The following is a 20,334-nucleotide window of genomic DNA, read 5'->3' as shown; positions in this document are numbered from 1 at the left end:
AAGTCTAGAAATCCTACAAATTCCTAGTTTGCTTAAACAAATGCTATGATACCAACTGTGACATCCCCAAAATCACGACCAGAAAAGACCGATTTCATTTATGCTTTTTAAAATAATTTCAGAGTAAATCTTTTTGATTTAAAAGTGTTGTGGAATTTGTTCCCAAAACAAGACATGATAAAATAATATTTATCAAAGCATTTCATCAAGAGATGCATTTTCATTATATAATCAAAACTCGGGATGTCATCTTCCAATACAGACCATAAAGGATAAACGATAACGTTACAAGTCATTCAACAAATATATACATTTACAGACTTGAAAACAAAACAACTCGATGATTCATCCATCTTACGCCCTTGTGCCACTTCCTGTAATACAAATAAAACTGAGTGGGTCAGGATTGGGAGCCTGGTGAGCATATAGGGTTTTCAACCCACAATAAATAAATTATATTTAATTTCACCAACCAATCACTATCCCGATTACCCATTCCCGTTATCCTCACTTTACGTCCCTAAAACAACATCTATCTCAAGGGACCTAATCTAGGATTTTCATCGGGACGAACATTGCTGCTAAGGGGTTTCCTCAACAATAGATATCCTAAAGGCAACCATGAGGGGGATAGAGTACACCGGTGAACACATCGTTCACAACACCTATAGGTTATGAACCTGCTAGCGTTCCACTGGACTGTCTAGAAAGAGTCCGTGGTCGTTATCCATACTCCGCTGAATAACTAGATCAACAACAACATCGAGGCCTCTTATCTGTTTATTACACACCAACTATCTACCCATGTTCTACCCAACATATTAGTAGATAAAAATATATCTTTTCATACATAGTTTAAAACCTATATAACATTTTCATTCAATACATATTCCACATAACAGATGAGGCACACCCACATAACACGTATTTCATAGAAAATAAATCAGATCTATGAGATAGAAGAGAATGAACATACATTCACACATATAACAACAAAATTATACACATAACACGTATTTCATATAAAATACTTCATAATTATGCGTTAGAAGAAAGTAACTACACACTCACTTGATCAGAAGATGATCGGACAACACTACGGCGTGTAGAAGTAGTATTCTTCGGCAGATCTGGAAGATCTTCACCAAAACCGGACTCCTCGCGCGCAGAGCTTCGGCTCGGGAATCTTACTTCTCGGGATCTTCAAGACCTCGGGACTTGCTTCGGGGCTCGGGAATGATATCGGGGCTTCGTGATAATTCTTGCACGAAAAACGATGCAAAAACACGAGAAAAAGGGAAGAAATGAGCAAACTACTCGGCTGCCCTCGACACCCTTTTATAGGGGCTACAAGGTCGAATTACGTTGGGCGTAACTTGAGATTACGCTAGGCGTAATGACGATAAGATCGCTGACTCCCCCCCCCCCCCCCCCCCTTAGGATAATATCGGAATATATATATAAATAAAATATCGAAAATATTTAATAAACTTCAAAAATTCATATCTTCCTCATACGAACTCCGTTTTCGACGTTCTTTATATCCACGCGTAGGTGAGACTACGATCTACAACTTTCGTTTAGACTCTGTCGGCTAATTTTCACTTTATTTTTATTATTTATTTTTAGTAGGCCGGGACAGGAAAATTCCGTTATAAATTCATAACTTCTTCATCCGACGTCCGTTTTCGCCTATCTTTTTATCGTTTTACTCCTATTAACGAGACCTTCGATTCTCATTTAGATTGTTTCGGCTAAAAACCGCTCGATCTCAAATCGAGTATTCGGGCTGCATACTGCTAAGTCGAAACTTCGAAAAATCATAACTTCCTCATACGAAGTCAGATTTGGGCGTTCTTTTTATGTACGCTCTCGGTTTAATGAACTCTACGACTTTCGTTTAGATCACTAAGGTTAAATATTGCTCTAACGTAAATTTCACTTTTTACGTCATTCAGCGTTGTCGGTTCTGTCGCAAAACTTCGACATGTCATAACTTCTTTGTTATAACTTGGATTTCGGCAATCTTTAGATCTTCGGGATCCTTGTTTCGACCACTACATCTTTATGCAAAGATATTGGGATTATCCCACACTTCAAATTTGACCCTTATTTTATTCTTAATTCATTAAATTATAATAATTAAGAAAATAAACACATAATTCACATAATACTAAAATATTTCATCATTAATACTTCAAAAAGAGTTACAAGGGTTAACCAAGACTATTACATCAATGATAATGCCTAGCCTGGAAACGCGGGCATTATGCACACTGAACGTCTGATTTGGTGTATAGATCGAATTGGTGACAACCCGCAGCAGATTAGGAAATGGTAATGGAAACCAACAACCACGAGTGATTAAGCGTGCACCAGAGGTAGCAGCTGCACCCGAGCCAATCACGATAGCTGATATGTGCATATTTATTTCATATTAAGTGTAGATTTTTATTCATTTATTAGCTAAATTATTGCATTTCGTGGACAAAAGGTACTTAAAAGTGTTTCAATTATATTTTCAGTCCAAAAGTGAAGCTTCGAAGCAAAAGGAAGTAGGAGAAGTGGTTGAGAGTTCGAGAATGGAACAAAGAAGAAAAACACTAAAAATAACACCTACTAGGCGAGTAACGTCGACTCCTCGGCGAGTCCACACGAATATTCGAGAAGATAAAGACTCGGAAACCCAGAGACTTATCACCATACGGGGATTAAGAGATGGACTCGACGAGTCGACACCTGACTCGACGAGTCGATTCGCATATATAAAGATAACTCCTCAGAACGATGGGGGGGGGGGGGGGGAAATTCTGGAACGATTCTAGAGAGTTTAGCTGCGATTAAGAAGTCAGAAAAACCCTAAAGGACGAAGATACAAGCTAGAATCCAATTCCGAAGGAAGAATTGAGGCAAATTTCATCATTCTACTTAATCTTTTGTTTTGTCATTATGGTTAAACAATTAGAATCTGTTTGTTTGCTATTATTTACTTCAATCGTGAGCTAAAACTTTTAGACTTCTGTTTGGGGATACAAAATTGATACTATAGTTTGATTATTGGTAGGATTAATTCTAAATTGGTGATTTTTGTTACTTTAGCTTGCTAAAGAACCTTGTGTGTGGATGATAATTAATTTTCTGTTAATAGGAAGGTAATTAAATAGCATGAACATTTTTTAATTATCAACCTCATATGCTATGTGACCACTTTGTCATATGTCTAGGATTAATGAACATGAAACTAGAATTAATAAGAAAAATTGAGTAAATTCATGTACAGGCTTGTGTGATGACCATCAACAAGAAGTTAATTAAAGGACCAAATTAGTTAACTATTGCAAGTCTAAATTAACCCGAATAATTAATCTAGTGAATTCAATTAAATTAGACAACTGGCCACTGTTTAAGTTAGTTTATTTGCTAAGGATTAGTGTAGTGAACACGAATCTAGTCACTTGAATCGGTAACCAACAAAAAAATTAATCCATTGCACCACTACCTTGAAATCAACCATATGATCAATTGAGTTGAACTAAACAGAAGTTCCTTCCCATTATTGAATCTAGTCAATTCTTTGTTTTCTAGTTTTTAGATTAAGTAATAGTTAGTAAGTTTCTAGTCTTGTAAAACTAAAGAAAACATCATACTTATTAATTAATTTAGATAAAATTAGTTTTTAGTTTTAATTTACCGTTCCCTGTGTTCGATACCCTACTTGTTTAACTATACCACAATTGATAGGTCCACTGCCTTTGTGTGTTTATTTTATAATTAAAAGTAGGTTTAAAACTAAGTGAGTTTGCACACATCAAGTTTTTGGCGCCGTTGTCGGGGAACGGTTCTAAAATTAACGTTAAATTCTAATTTAATCGATCCTTTGTGTGGGATTTATCTTACACAAAGTTAATTAAAAAGGTAATTCAGTAAGTAGTGTAAGTTTTAATAAAAATCCGTTTTTGAAGTCACTAGAAATTTTTTTTCTGTTTTTGCCTTGAACTCGCCGAGTGCACTCGTGCCGACTCGGCGAGTACATCGTTGTTACAGTTTTAATTTTTTATTTTATTTTTGTTCTTTTGATGCGTTTTTTGTTTTGTTTACAATTGTTTCATGACCCGAGGATCTGATACACCTCTGGTCCCTCCTCTTGAAGACCCGGAATCCGCACTAAGGAGGAGCAAAGGCAAAACCATTGGAGAATCCGCTTCTTCAAAGAACTCACCACTCAAAAACCTAAAGTCCGTTTTCAGCAAGAAGAAGAGCAGCAAATCAGGAGCATCCAGTGCCTCTTTGACAATCGGAGACCCAATTCAAGAAGACACCGAGTACGAGACCGAGGAAGAAGAAGAACCCACATACGAGCACAAATCCGAGTTTGAAGACGGTTTAGCTATCACCATGGTTAATATCGATGAAGTCCTCATGGGGGAATGGAAGAAGAGAATGTGCGATGACACCGGCCCGGGACTTGTGCAGCCCACAATTCCCGCAACCGCTACTTTCGAGCTAAAAGGCCATATTCTCTCTCAACTCAAGGAGATTCCTTTTTATGGGAAGGATCATGAAGACGCCTACAAGCACTTGGACAAAGTGAATGATGTGGCTGACTACTTCAATATACCGAATGTTCCACGCGAGGCCCAACTTCTTCGCATGCTTCCAGTCACATTCAAAGGTGTTGCAAAGGATTGGCTAAAGTCACTTCCTCCCAGATCGGTCACCACATGGGCCAAGATGAAAGAAGAGTTCATAGACCACTTTTGCCCGCCCTCCAAAATAGCTAAGCTAAAGAAAGCCATTGCCAACTTCGAGCAACAACCCGGAGAATCTCTTTATGAAGCTTGGGAAAGGTACAAGAGCTTGCTTAGAAATTGCCCACACCATGACCTCAATAGCCAACAAGAGGTCTCCATTTTCTATGATGGAGTCAATGTCACCACAAGGCAATTGGTAGATTCACAAGGCCCGCTCACGAAGAAGGCGCCCCCGGTAATCAAGGAGTTAATTGAAGAATTCTCTAAGCACTATAGAGAATACCAAAATCCAAGAAATGAAGTAAGTCGAGGGGTAGTGAACTCGGCAAATGATAGCATGGCGGCGGTGATAGCTAAGCTCGATAGTCTAGATAGAAGGATGACAAAAATGGATCAAACAATCCATGCTATTCGGGTTGGATGTGAAAATTGTAGAGGGCCCCATATCACAAAGGATTGTGATTTGGATGAAAATGGAAACAAGAAGGCTCAAGTGTTCTACTCAAGTGGCGATAGATACGACGAGAATTGGCGGAAACCGAAGAAGGAATGGCTCCCATACGAAGAATACAAGAAGGCTAAGGAGGAGAAATACAAGCAGAAGGAGAGGGGATTTTATCAAAAGGAAGAACCGTTAATGGAAAAGAAGGCCGATTTAGAAGAATTGTTCACTAGATTCATAGCCGCGTCCGAAAAGAGATACAATGATCATGATGCTGCAATACACGAAACCAAAAATATGCTAAGGAATCAGCAGGCATCCATTCTCAACATTGAGAAACAGCTGGGACAACTTGCACATCAAGTGAACGAAAGAAGACTGGGTCAACTTCCAAGTAACATCGAAAACAATCCAAGAATGGAGAATGTGAGTGCAGTGACTTCCAGCAATGAAGAAAGTTTCACACATGCACAGAGGATCTCCAATAGGAACACAAAAAAGGTAGAAGAATTGGCTCCAGCTAAGCCCGACCAGACTCGCCGAGTCCCTCTAATGGACTCGACGAGTCCATGCGTAAATGACAAAACTGTCATTCCCTTAAAGCCATATAATCCCCCTTTGCCATTCCCAATCAAAGCCATGCCTGTTGAAAAAGTTGAAGCTTATAGAGCTTTTATGGAGCATGTTAAAGCCCTACAAGTCAATGTGCCATTTGTAGAAACAATGCTTAAAACACCCAAGTACTTCAACTTACTAAAGGGTCTCTTTGCTACTAGGAAAGATTTGGCTGAAGTCGCGGAAATAATATTGAGTGAGTTACCCGAAAAGAAGGGCGATCCGGGGAGTATCATAATTCCGTGCCAATTTGGAAATGCATTTGTCACTCAAGCGTTGACCGATTCGGGTGCAAGCATCAATCTGATGCCTTTCTCTTTCTTCAAGAAACTGAATTTACCGGAGCCAAGGCTGATAAACATGAAGATCCATTTGGCAGACAGGACAACAATTCATCCAAGAGGCGTTTGTGAGGATCTTCTCATTAAAGTTGACAAGTTCATTTTTCCAGTATACTTTGTGGTGGTTGATATGGAAGAAGACCCCGAAATTCCGATTATTTTGGGGAGGTCATTTTTAAACACCGCATGTGCTTTAATTGATGTATGTGAGTCTACACTAACGTTAAGAGTAGGAGACGAGTCAGCAATATTTAGAGTTGTACCAGAAGTCAAGCAAGAAGAATAAGGAAAAGAAGAGATCTCATTTATCTATTTGGATGATGAGATACTACAAAAAGAACTTGCACTTTTGCAGGAAGAAGATCCAAGCAAGTTTTTGCTACCTTCTGGAGAAGATGGAGATGTTAACAAGGACTTGGAGGAGATAGAAAAGCTACTGGAAGGAGCCGAATCGGAAAACACAGTGGAAACGATGAAATACGATCCGACTCGCCGAGTCACTTTCCTGGACTCGACGAGTCCAGTCGAAACTGCCAACAACTTGGACGAGTTAGATCTGCTTGTTGCTAGTTCTCTGCATATGCTGGACTTGGATATTTTTCATCATTCTTTAGAAGAACAAACAGCAGAAGGAGAAATGGACATGGAAGTTCAACACGCCCATATAGCATGTCTTGATGCAATTCCGCTTGAAGATGGGGTAAGCACAGAAAAAGAGGAAAAGGCGATGGATAGGAGAGTTAATGCTGATGAACCTTTCATTACCAAACCTAGAGCACGAACTTTCACAAAATATGAAGTAATTAAGTTTGAGGAAAAGGAGGTGCAAGAGAAGGTGAAAAAGAATGGGGTGAAGAAGAAAAAGAGGAGAATGGAATCCCAAGCAGCTGAGGATGATGCTGTAAAAAAGAAGAGAGAGGAATTAAAACGGGCTTACAAAAAGAAGATTCAAGCTTACAAGACAAAGTACAAACCACAAAAAATTAGGCGTGCATTCCCGATGCTGGAGGATGACGAGACATAGATGGGAAGGAGTCCAGCTAACGACTCCTTAAAAAGAAGCGCTTGGCGGGAGGCAACCCGTTATTTAGAGTTTGTTTTCTTTAATCTTTTTAAGTTTTGTTTTCGTCTTTTTTATTTTCCAAATCATCGGACATGTCTGCTTGAGAGTGCGTATGGACTAAGTGTGGGGTGGAATAAATTTTCTTTTCTAAATAAATGGCAAAATTTTATAATTTTTTTGAATTGTTGGCAAGAGACTCGCCGAGTCTGACCATGACTCGACGAGTCCATTTTGATTTCAGAAAAGAATAAAAGTCGCGACCAGACTCACCGAGTCTGACCCTAACTCGACGAGTTTGTTTTATTTACAGAAAAAAATAATAATAAAATTAGTTTTTACAACCGGTAACTAGGGTTTTAACCCTAATGAAATCAGTTGTTTCCCACTTCACTCGCCGTGCGCCTCTACTTTTGCTCTCTCTCAAGCATTCATCATCTTCTTCAATTTTTCTTCAAGATTATCAATTTCTATCACGAAAGGTAACTAGTTTCCTCCTTTATTCTGTTAAAGCAATGATTTTTAGATGATCTATGGTAGTAATTTCATATAATACCCGATTTTTTAGTATAGTGAATTTCTAGGGTTTTGATTTTACATCAATTATGTTGTTTTGGATAGTTATTTCTCCTTTAATACATCTTAGGAACATCCCTGGACAAAACCCTTGAGTTAATTTTGGGATTTCATGGTTGAATTTTGACCGACTTGCCGACTGACTCGCACAGTTGTTGTGACTCGCCGAGTCGTTCATGGACTCGACGAGTCGAATCGGGGACCCATGCGTGATCTGTTTTGATGATTTTCTATGTTTTCTGGGTTTTATGTTCTTTGTTTTTCAGGGACAATGTTTCACAGGGGATAAAGTTCTAGTGGACACCAAGGAGATTTTCCTTGGTTAAATTTTCCTCGAATCAAATCAGTTTCAACCATGACAAGATGGAAGAAGAAATTAGCTGAAGTCAGAAATAAAGAGATATACGTGCCCTACAGAATTGATTGGGATTGGTTGCGAAGTGTGCGGTATGAAGAGGAGTTGGTTCCTCATCTTTTAAAGGAGTTTACTTACGAGGGGGAGACGATGGTTTGCGATGGGTGGAGCCGGGTCTTTCGTATTCAAGATCCGGTGTACCGGGAGCTTTGCGTGGAATTTTTCTCCACGGTATCTTTTCGTGGAGGGGATGACTGCTATCACTCGACGAGTGTCAATTTCTGCCTTGGGGGCGAGTTTCATCAGTGTTCCGTTGTTGATCTTGCTTGTCGGATGGGTATTTATGACTGGTCATTGGTCTCGACCGCTATTTTCCGCGCCTTTATGGAACGCTCTGACAAGGTGTTTCCTGATGGTGTGACGAGCACGCGTTAGTGGAACACAGTCACCAACAAAGTGTACATTCCGAAGTCAGCCCAGGAGGGAAGTATTCGGTCGCCTACACACCATCTCATTCATCGCCTTATCTCCACCACCATCAACCAACGAAAGGATGATGACAAGGTTTCTAACCTTGATGTCTTTTACTTATGGAGCATTATCACACCAGACACTTTTTTGCAACATTCCATGGTGTTTGGCTTCATATTCGGCGGAGGGTGCGGTCAAGGATCGCATGACATCGAAGATTAATGGTGGTATGTTTGTCACCCGGCTTGCCAACTCGTTTGGGTTGATGACCCGCGACATGTGGAATTTGATGACAATGATTCCTACCCCTCCATTCAATCCTATTCTTTTTAGGAGGGCTAGGATTATTGAAGACTATGGTGGAGGTCATTATGCTATTCCGCATGATGATCCTGTTGTTGGTCCCGAGGCGCCGGGAAGGAGGGTCCGATCGAGCCGAGAGCGAGATGTAGAGGAGGAACCGCCGGTGATTCCGGTAGACAATGATGAAGTACCAATGGATTGGTAAAATGTTGAGATGAGGCGGTTACAAGATCAAATGGCACGGGGTATAAACTTTAGCAATCAATCCCACATTCAACTTTTTGACCACTTCAATATTCCGCATATCGATGGTGGTAACTTCCCATATATTCCGTTGTGGGATGAGGTGATCAATGCAAGAAGGAGTGGCGCTAGTGGAAGTGGAGCTGCACAGGATCATGACGATGAGGAGGAGGATTAGTTCTTTATGTTTTTATTAAACAAATTTTATTTTTGTTTTTTTTCTTATTTGGTGTGTTTTTGGATTTGTTAAAACTTTTACTTTTATGCTTGATGTTTGATTGCCTTGATGATTTTTAGAAATGGATTAGGAGTGCTTGCATAGAAGGGTTTAGAGTTGTAGAGTCAAGAGAGTTATAAAGAGTGAAAGAAAGAGTCAAGAAAGGGCGGCGTTAGAGTCAAAGTGTCAAGTCCGGTCCTAAGGGACATGAGCGAATGAGTCTAGAATTTGTGAGAGGTTTTGAAGATTTATCAGAAGCTAGAACTAATACAGAATGCGATTTTTTTTCACCCAGCGGTCTACTCGTCGAGTGCACTAAACTGACTCGATGAGTCACCTTGTATTCTCGCATATTCGAAACTGTCCGCGCTTTTACTCGCCGAGTCGCATATATGACTTGACGAGTCATTCATTTATATACCAAGAGGATTGCTGATTTGATGCTGCCGAGTGTGCTACTTGACCACTTATTCCTCCATATCGATTCTTGAAGATCTTACACTGTTTTCCCTGCCTATTTGGAGCTGCCACACGAGATTTTGGTGCCCAAGACATGGATGAGATGTTCCCATGTCTAAGGTCAAGTGAAGATGAAGCTGAAAGGAGAGTTATCAACCTATCGACTGCTACCCCAGGGGAGTTTGTTCCAATTCTCTCTATGTTTGCATTTTTTATTTTTTTGCATAATATGCAATGAGGGCATTGCATAAAATAAGTGTGGGGTAGGGGGTTGGTCACATATTAGAAAATTTAGAATCTTAATTTAGGCTAATTTAAAAAAAAAATTTGTTGCATACCAAAAATAAATATTACTTAGGACTTAATTTAGAAAACTTTGGTAAAAGCAAATTAGGATTCCATGTTAGAATTGTGTTGATAATTGCATGAAAACCCAAATGTTTAGTTGAGCCTATACACGTTCTAGTGCATTTGTGGCTTCCTTATTCTAGTGAAATCATGGGACAAAAACACGACCCCGCTCAGCCTGAGGGATGCAATATGTTTAGCAGCCTAAACCTGAAATGTATCCAGGAAAATTATTATCGTTAGCCAATAAAGGTTGAGGTTGAGCGCCCCTACTTAAGCATGTAGGTTTTTTAGTGTCAAAAGAGAGGTACATGTTTTAAAAAAAAAAAGAAAGAAAGAGAGAGAGAGAGAGAGAGAGAATTGCAAGAAAATTTTGAAGAATTTTGGGGCAAATAAAGTGAAGATCAAAAGATCAAAATTCCAAGAAATTCAAAAAGTTGAAGATACCAAAAAGCAAACAACAAAGTGGTGAATTCAAAGAAATCAAAGATCAAATTATCAAGGAAGTGAAGAATTCGAAAGAGCTCAATAGTGGTATCATAAATTGTAATTCTAGATTATGTATGCTTGGGTTGCTCAACTAAAAATACCTTGAGGGTAAGAGGTTTTCTGAGGATGGATTCGGAGGGATGCATAAAATGAGCATAGTTCGGGGTGAGTGGGCGAATGTTTATGAGGATTGTGAGTATTTTGAGTATGGGGGGTACTTAGGACAATTTTAGAAACAAATGTATGCGTTGCGGTCTTGGCATAATGGCTGGGTTAGATTGGAGTTGTCATATATGGTTCTAATATGTCTTAAAATTTAGTTTTGCTTGGGGGCAAGCAAAAATCAAGTGTGGGGTATTTTTTATGTGCATATTTAGTTCATATTAAGTGTAGATTTTTATTCATTTATTAGCTAAATTATTGCATTTCATGGACAAAAGGTACTTAAAAGTGTTTGAATTATATTTTCAGTCCAAAAGTGAAGCTCGGAAGCAAAAGGAAGCAGGAGAAGCGGTTGAGAGTTCGAGAATGGAACAAAGAAGAAAAACACTAAAAATAACACCTACTCGGCGAGTAAGGTCGACTACTCGGCGAGTCCACACGAATATTCGAGAAGATAAAGACTCGGAAACCCAGAGACTTATCACAATACAGGGATTGAAAGATGGACTCGACGAGTCGGCACCTGACTCGACGAGTCGATTCGCATATATAAAGACAACTCCTCAGAACGATGGGGGGGGGGGAATTCTGGAACGATTCTGGAGAGGTTAGCTGCAATTAAGAAGTCAGAAAAAATCCTAGAGGACGAAGATACAAGCTAGAATCCAATTCCGAAGGAAGAATTGAGGCAAATTTCATCATTCTACTTAATCTTTTGTTTTGTCATTATGGTTAAACAATTAGAATCTGTTTGTTTGCTGTTATTTACTTCAATCATGAGCTAAAACTTTTAGACTTCTGTTTGGGGATACAAAATTGATAATATGGTTTGATTATTGGTAGGATTAATTCTAAATTGGTGATTTTTGTTACTTTAGCTTGCTAAAGAACCTTGTGTGTGGATGATAATTAATTTTCTGTTAATAGGAAGGTAATTAAATAGCATGAACATCTTTTAATTATCAACCTCATATGCTATGTGACCACTTTGTCATATGTCTAGGATTAATGAACATGAAACTAGAATTAATAAGAAAAATTGAGTAAATTCATGTACAAGCTTGTGTGATGACCATCAACAAGAAGTTAATTAAAGGACCAAATTAGTTAACTATTGCAAGTCTAAATTAACCTGAATAATTAATCTAGTGAATTCAATTAAATTAGACAACTGGCCATTGTTTAAGTTAGTTTATTTGCTAAGGATTAGTGTTGTGAACGCGAATCTAGTCACTTGAATCGGTAACCAACAAAAGAATTAATCCATTGCACCACTACCTTGAAATCAACCATAGGATCAATTGAATTGAACTCAACAGAAGTTCCTTCCCATTATTGAATCTAGTCAATTCTTTGTTTTCTAGTTTTTAGATTAAGTAATAGTTAGTAAGTTTCTAGTCTTGTAAAACTAGAGAAAACCTCCTACTTATTAATTAATTTAGATAAAATTAGTTTTTAGTTTTAATTTACCGTTCCCTGTGTTCGATACCCTACTTGTTTAACTATACCACAATTGATAGGTCCACTGCCTTTGTGTGTTTATTTTATAATTAAAAGTAGGTGTAAAACAAAGTGAGTTTGCACACATCAATAGCAGTAGTCGAAGAAATGATTCACGCTATAATGGCCGAATAAAGGGAGGATATGAGGCAAATGTTGCTGAATAGCGATATACATGTTGTACCCATTTTATAGCCTGAACTAAATGAGGGTTATCCAGAAGAAGGAAACTATTGTAGAACCGTTCACCAAGATTAACCGCCAGTGGTTAAAAGAAATTTGCAAGACAAAGGGATTGAAAGAAATGGATGCACGTACAAGCACTTCACAACTTGCAAACCATCAAATTTTACTAGGAAATAAGATTCAATCAGAGTTATGGACTGGATCTCTAAAATGGAGCGAGCTTTCATAACATGTGGTTGTAAGGGCATGCTACAAAAACCACTTATGTTGTGCGTCAGCTAAGGGTTGGGGCAGTTCGTTGGTGGAACACCTTGGGAAAGATCATAAAATCCAATGAGCCACTACAACTGACATGGGCAGAATTCTTGGTACACTTTAAATGCAAGTTCTGCTCAGCCCAAAACATGATGGAGCTGGAGAACCAGTTTCTGACATTGAAAAAGGGAAACATGTCCATTGATGAGTATGGCAACGCCTTCACAAACAATAAGGGTTTGCATTACGCATCATCATTACATCTAATTACTTCATCAAAATCACTATCAAGGGATGCCCAAAATGAGTTAGCTTGATTCGAGTCATGTCCGTATGTCTCATAAATGATTTCTTCAGTGGCACAATTGTTTGGAGGACCAAAGTTCGGAAGATATACTCCAGTGCCACCTGTACCATGTGGAAGTTCTAAAGACAGATTTACTCCTACATTATCTTTTATTAGACGAAGACTTGTTAAGGAAATGTGAATTATGTGTTTGCCTTAATTATTGAATTCGGGTTAATTAACGCGTAGTTTTAGGGGAAGACTTGATGCCTCTAGCTTGAGTTGTGGATTATATTACCTTATTTTCTTCCAATCAAGTGAATTCTCATGAACTTACGTATTATATATACTATGTAATATGTGTATAACAGCTAGAGATAGACCTTTCACGGGGAATCTAGTTAAACTAAAATGATGCAAGGCCATGAAAGACCTGTTGGAGGGAAGTGGTCAAGACCGTGACATACCTCGCGGAGGGATATGTTCAATATTAGGTGAACTAGAGACAGACCTCTTGGAGGGAATCTAGTTGACTAGGGTTATGTGGCCTCTTTGAATTGTTTCTAGTTAGTTTCTAGTCAGAGGTTGAACATTACCAATTCTAATTTGTATGGGGGTAGGGGTGGATTTCAAGGAATCAAAGTAATATGCAAAACTATAAGGTGCTCTCCCAACAAATTTCCTTTTACATACCTTGGTATCCTGATTGGGTGGAACATGGCCAGGTTTCAACGTTGGTAAATAAGTTCATAGATTTTAAAAGAAACTTTTAAATTGGAAAGTAAATATGCTTTCTATAGTAATTAGATCCATGTTTTTCTCTTTAATTCTTGATTTTTTTCCTTATACCAATTCAGATTAAAAATAGATTGGACGCTTTTAGAACTAAAACAAATTTGGTGAAAAATGGGGTTTGCGAATAATACATTAGGTGAGTTGGGATTAGGTTATTTCTTCAAAAGAAAAATATAGGATTGACATTTGAATACTTGAATTGTAACGCCCATAATCAGAAAGACCAAGAAAGGAAGGAATACCCTAAGTCAAGGGGTTAACTCGTCGAGTCCAAGGAGGAACTCGACGAGTCAGAGCGTGATCCGTGTCGCGGCTTAAGTGACCGACTCGGCGAGTCGGGGAGACTGACTATGCGAGTATGGTCTGGGTTGGAAAAAACCTAGTTCCGGGACTTGTACCCAATTTAAGCATCTGATTCCTCTTCTATCAGCCTCATTTGTAGCCCCCATTGTGTAACGACCCGTTCCCGGTATGTTAATTTATTTGTAATTGTTGTAAGTTTTGCAAGGGGGACTCGGCGAGTTCATAGCCTGACTCGCCGAGTAGGGTCGTGCCTGTGAGCACGCGTGAGCCGGGGACTCGGCGAGTCCATATCCTGGACTCGGCGAGTCCATCCGTCTGGGTGAAACCCTAAATCCCCGGGTTGCCCACTATTTAAACCACCTTATAGCCCCATTCTCGCCTCCCTCACCCTGAGAACTCAGTGAGAAAACCCTAATCTTCCCTTGAGAGCTTATAAGTGTTTTGGTGCCATTTTGTGAAGGTGTGAAGAAGGAGAAGAAGAAAGAAGCAAGGAAAAGAGTTGTAGTGCAAAGATCCAAGGGCAAATCCGAGTTATTTGAGGTATTTTCGGAGTTCCCCTCTTGTTATATGCCTTAAACTTCCATTAGGGCTCTTCTAAGAGCTAGTTGATGCTTGTTCCAAGCCTTATGTTTGCATGAATGCCTTAATAAGTCGTGATATCTTTAGATCTGAATGATGGGGAGTTGTAGAGCCCAGATCTACTGTCTTTTTGGAGTTACTTTGCATATAAATCATAGATCTACCCATTTTATGTATCTTTTAGCCTTATTTCCCTTATTCATGAGGTTGTGCACGTAAAGTTGGAAACTTTACGTGGTAAATCAGCTTATTGGACTCAGATCTATCAATTGCATGTGTTGGATTCAAACAAAATCGAGTAAAAATCAGTTGCATGGTGGCAACTCGGCGAGTCGGGAACAACGACTCGGCGAGTTGGGCCGCGAGTTCCCGAGTCCTTCATTTTGATCAGTGTCGAGTGAATTCAGTGAGTTAGAGAGTGGACTCAGCGAGTTGAGGGTAGACTCAGTGATGGAGGGACTCGGCGAGTTGTTCATACGACTCGGCGAGTCCAAGGCAATCTTCTTGGGGATCAAGAACAACTCGTCGAGTCTGTTCATCCGACTCGGCGAGTCGGATGAAGATCATCTGAGTTCTTGGATCCAGAGGGTACTCGTCGAGTCGATGCCACACTCGACGAGTATCAGCGTGTAGGAGTTGAGCGGAGAGTCTAGGACTCGGCGAGTTGGGTATCCCGACTCGGCGAGTCAGCCCTGAGTAAGTTGACTTTGACCAAGGGTAAAAGAGTCATTTTACCCTGAGTGTAGTGTTAGTGATTGATCGAGTGTGTTTATGGATTTGTAGCCAAGGAGATTCAGGAGCAGCAGCCGTTAGCTTTCCGAGCCACACACTCATCCGCTAGCTTACGAGGTGAGTTTCCTCCCAGTAGGGACGGGTCTAAGGCCACAATGCCGGCCCGTTCAGTTAATAGTAGTTTCCGGACCTTGGTCCGATATAGTAGTTCGTATGTTTGATGCCTTCGTGGTTCAGACATGTTTTATGTGCTATGTGTATGTGTTTATGTTCCGGGCCACGGCCCGATGCAGTATGCAGTATAAATGGTTATGATATGCTATGCTATATGCAGTCAGTTCCGGACTTTGGTCCGATGCAGTTAGTTCCGGACTTCGGTCCGATGCAGGGGACAAGGTCCCAGTCAGTTCCGGACTTTGGTCCGATGCAGTTAGTTCCGGACTTCGGTCCGATGCAGGGGACAAGGTCCCAGTCAGTTCCGGACTTTGGTCCGATGCAGATAGTTCCGGACTTCGGTCCGATGCAGGGGACAAGGTCCCAGTCAGTTCCGGACTTTGGTCCGATGCAGTTTCCGGGCCTCGGCCCGATGCAGAGGGCAAGGCCCAATATGTGTTTATGTGTTATTGTATGGTATGTGGTAATTTGGGGGAGCTCACTAAGCTTCGTGCTTACAGTTTCAGTTTTGGTTTCAGGTAGTTCCGCAAGCAAAGGGAGGAGCTCTGGATGACGGCATCGCACACACCACCGCCTCAGATTTAGCCTGGGATTGATTTAGATGTTTGATCTGATGTAGTATGATATAGTTTTTCCGCACAGTATTTTATTATGATTGGGAATACATCACGTATGGTTTTTATTATATGATACTCTGATTGCAGTTTTGATTATATTAAAAACAAAATTTTTGGGTCGTATTTTTGGGTCGTTTCAAGTTGGTATCAGAGCCCTGGTTTGAGGGATTCGGATACACTCTCGGGTGTATCTGAACTCAAACTAAGGGGAAATAAAAGATTTTTTAATAAAATGTTTTTACAAAAGAATTTTGAAAACACTTAGAAGGAAAAGAATTGTTTTAAGATAGAGGTGTGTGCATGCGGTCAACCGAGCTCAAGTAAGTACTCCCAAATTACCCATACAAGTTATTTGTTCAATTTCAGTTCAGTAGAACAGCATGCTAGAATAGGACTAAGGATCTAAGATAATGCCTTATGTGCCTGCTTTATGTGTTCAGTTTTATGAGAATTGCATGCTAGTATTGAGTAGACAGCAGTAGGATAGCCTGTTTAGGTTATGCCTGGTAGCACGAGCTTAGCATTGTATGCTAGTGTAGTTTCTCGTTATGAGAATAGTTTTGCCTGAGTATGTCTCCTTTATCCGAATGCTGCTTGCTTTGTGCTTTGTGGGACTCCGAGTAATGGGAGTTAGCCATTAGGTGGACACGTCACACCACATGTAATCAGGTTTGAATAATCCCAGAGTGCTGGAACTGGCCCTACTGCGCAGCTCTTGTTTGAGTCCAACCGTTGTAGGGACGGATCTTTTACTTGAAGGATTATCCGACCCTCATCACATGTGATGGTGTTCAGGTAATGGCCAACTGGCAGTGCAAGGAGGCCTACAGCAGCTGAGGACCAGTCGTATTGAGCTCGAGTTTTCTCTAGGGCAAGCCTAGGGTGAGAGTAGCAGAAAATAGCAGCGGTAGAAGTGACTTGGGGAAGTCGAGGCAGTTCTTGAGGAAAGTACGGATAGATGTGGAAGGTAGTAGGGGCCCATACTACTGGAAACAGAGGATCCGTACTTGAATCAAGGAAGGCCAAGATTAGACCAGGAAGCTAGTAGTCGTATTATGACCCCTTGAAAATATTTCAATGTTCTGATATTGTTATGATATGTGTCAGAATGGTAGTTTTGCGTCCGAGGCCAGCAGCCGGCAGTTCAGATGCCGGAGGAGGATCAGGATCGGGATCCGACCCGGAGGTCGGACAGATGGATGAGCAGACCAGAGAGTTCCTTTCCTCTGAGATTACTCGCATCATACTTGAGCAGACTCCTGTGATCTTCGGTTCGATCAAGGAGGGCATTTTGGAGATGATGGATGAGAGACTGAGTACTTTCCGTACTGAGATGGCGGCCGTGATGGGGTCGCGCACACTCACTTTCAGGGAGTTCAGGGCGTGCGGGGCTCCTGACTACCACGGGGCACGGGACCCCATAGCAAGTACCAGGTGGTTGGCGGATGTGGCCAACGCATTCCGCACTAGCAGATGTCCCGAGGGGGACAAGGTCAGATTGGCGTCCTGCCTCCTGAAGGACAGGGCACGTGACTGGTGGGAGGAGGTAGGACATACCATCGGGGATGATGCGGCATTGGATGCCATGACCTGGGCTGATTTTTCTACCAGGTTCAGAGCGGAGTTCGCACCGGTCATTGAGGTGCAACAGTTAGCCAGGGAGTTCCAGGATCTTACCCAGACTACCGAGACAGTGGCGGAGATCACCGCCAAGTTCAGGGAGCGGGCCCTTCTTGTTCCACAGTATGCAGCAGATGAGGAGATGAAGAAGGCCCGTTATCACGAGATGTTGCGGAGCGACATTCGTATGTTCGTGAGCCGGTCCAGTTGCAAAACACTGGACGATATGATTGCTAGAGCCAGAGAGAGGGAAATTGATCTCGAGATGGAGAGGAAGAGGAAACCGGAGGCGGCTCCGGGTACAGGCAGTGTGGGCAAAAAGCCCAAGGTTTCAGATCACAGGTCCAGGGGTCAGCAGAGCCACGGTCGGTGTGGCAAGTGTGGGAGGTTGCACGAGGGGGCGTGCAAGGCAGGGAGTTCCGGCTGCTACAAGTGCGGTCGGACCGGGCATATGAGTAGGGATTGTACGGCCCCTGCCACTACGGTTACAGCATCGGATCTGATTTGCTTCCAGTGCAATCAGAGGGGACACAAAAGGTCCCAGTGTCCCAGTTTAGCTGCAGCAGGGAAGGTGCATGCACCCGCCCCTGCCACTTTGAGGATCACGGATGGCCGTCAGGGCCGAACTGATGCGCCAGTGGCGAAGAGCAGGGCATTTCAGATGACGGCAGAGGAGGCGCGAGCGACTCCTGATGTGGTGACGGGTATGTGTATTTCTTTCATCTTTTAAATATTAATATATCGATTGAGTATTATTTGATGGTACGTTTTATTTAGGGTCGTTCTCGGTGAACGGCATCCCTGCTTTGGTATTGTTTGACTCGGGGGCCACCCGATCATTTGTATCGCTTGCGCTAAGCAAGAGATTTAGCATAGCTCCAGGGGAGCTGGATTGTCCATTAGTGGTTGAGATAGCAGATGATAGGACCGTGAGGGTCGACAGAGTATGCAGAGGATGTTCCCTTCAGATATTTGAGGAGCAGTTTCCAGTGGATTTGGTTCCGATTCCCCTGCGCGGGAATAAAGTCATTATGGGCATGGATTGGTTGAGCCCCAATGGAGCAGTGATTGATTGTGAACTTCAGCTAGTGAGGGTTCGCACTCCCAGTGGGGGAGAGATAGTGATTCAGGGCGAGAGGCCCCAGCGAGGATTGACCTTCTGCTCTGCCGCTAGGGCGAGACGCTACGTTCAGCAGGGTTGCGCCGGTTACGTAGCCTACGTCTTGGATGCCCGGGATAAGGGCAAGACGACAATCGATGATGTTCCTATTGTTCGAGATTACCCGGATGTGTTTCCCGAGGATTTGCCGGGGATACCTCCTGAGAGGCAGGTTGAGTTCAGGATCGACCTGGTTCCTGGTGCGGCTCCGATAGCCAAAGCACCATATCGACTTGCTCCCCCTGAGATGCAGGAGTTGTCTACACAGCTTCAGGAGCTGTTAGACAAGGGTTTCATTCGACCGGGCAGTTCGCCTTGGGGATCGCCGATCTTATTTGTGAGGAAGAAAGACGGGTCGCATCGGATGTGTATTGATTACCGGGAGTTGAACAAGGTAACGGTGAAGAACCGTTACCCACTTCCGAGGATAGATGACTTGTTTGATCAGCTCCAGGGAGCGTCTTGGTTCTCCAAGATCGACCTACGCTCCGGTTACCACCAGATGAGGGTCAGGGATGAGGATGTACAGAAGACTGCTTTCAGGACCCGGTATGGTCATTATGAGTTTGTGGTGATGCCATTTGGGCTCACCAATGCCCCAGCCGCGTTCATGGATCTCATGAACCGCGTGTGTAGACCGATGCTGGATCGGTCAGTGATAGTGTTCATCGATGACATCTTGGTGTATTCTAAGACGCAGGGTCAGCACGAGGAGCATCTGCGGGAAGTGTTGGAGACTTTGAGGAGGGAGAGACTGTTCGCTAAGTTCTCCAAGTGCGAGTTCTGGTTACGCGAGGTGCAGTTTCTTGGGCATCTCGTTAACCAGAAGGGTATTTTGGTTGACCCGGCCAAGATTGAGGCCGTGATGCAGTGGGAGGTCCCGAGGTCTCCATCTGAGATTCGGAGCTTCCTAGGATTGGCAGGGTATTATCGGAGGTTTATTCAGGATTTCTCCAAGATAGCAGTGCCGCTCACCCGACTAACCAAGAAGTCGGTAGTTTTTCGTTGGGGGCCTGAGCAGCAGGCGGCGTTCGAGACTCTCAGGCAGAGATTGTGCGAGGCTCCGATCCTTACCTTGCCAGAGGGCGTTGAGGATTTCGTGGTCTATTGTGATGCTTCGATCACAGGTATGGGAGCAGTGTTGATGCAGCGAGGCCATGTGGTGGCTTATGCTTCGAGACAGTTGAAGCCTCACGAGGCTAATTATCCTACCCACGATTTGGAGCTGGGGGCAGTTGTATTTGCCCTCAAGATTTGGAGGCATTACCTGTATGGGGTCCGCTGTACTATCTACAC

General features: G+C 42.0%; 1 protein-coding gene and 1 non-coding gene across 2 annotated transcripts; one reads left to right on the top strand and one right to left on the bottom strand.

Annotated features, from left to right (window-relative positions):
- Positions 1-4,779: 4,779 nt before the first annotated feature.
- On the bottom strand, positions 4,780-4,886 carry LOC111890484 (small nucleolar RNA R71). Its single transcript, XR_002849885.1, has one exon. It is a non-coding gene; the product is annotated as a small nucleolar RNA R71 (small nucleolar RNA).
- A 946-nt stretch (positions 4,887-5,832) lies between these two features.
- On the top strand, positions 5,833-6,435 carry LOC111890450 (uncharacterized). Its single transcript, XM_023886568.2, has one exon. It carries the CDS (start codon positions 5,833-5,835, stop codon positions 6,433-6,435), a length of 603 nt encoding a protein of 200 aa, XP_023742336.1.
- The last annotated feature ends 13,899 nt before the right edge of the window (positions 6,436-20,334 follow it).

This window comes from Lactuca sativa, chromosome 5 (assembly GCF_002870075.4).
Source record: "Lactuca sativa cultivar Salinas chromosome 5, Lsat_Salinas_v11, whole genome shotgun sequence".
Taxonomy (NCBI): Eukaryota; Viridiplantae; Streptophyta; class Magnoliopsida; order Asterales; family Asteraceae; genus Lactuca; species Lactuca sativa.
The sequence above is the reverse complement of the archived record's forward strand: the minus strand, read 5'-3'. Positions and strand labels throughout refer to the sequence as shown.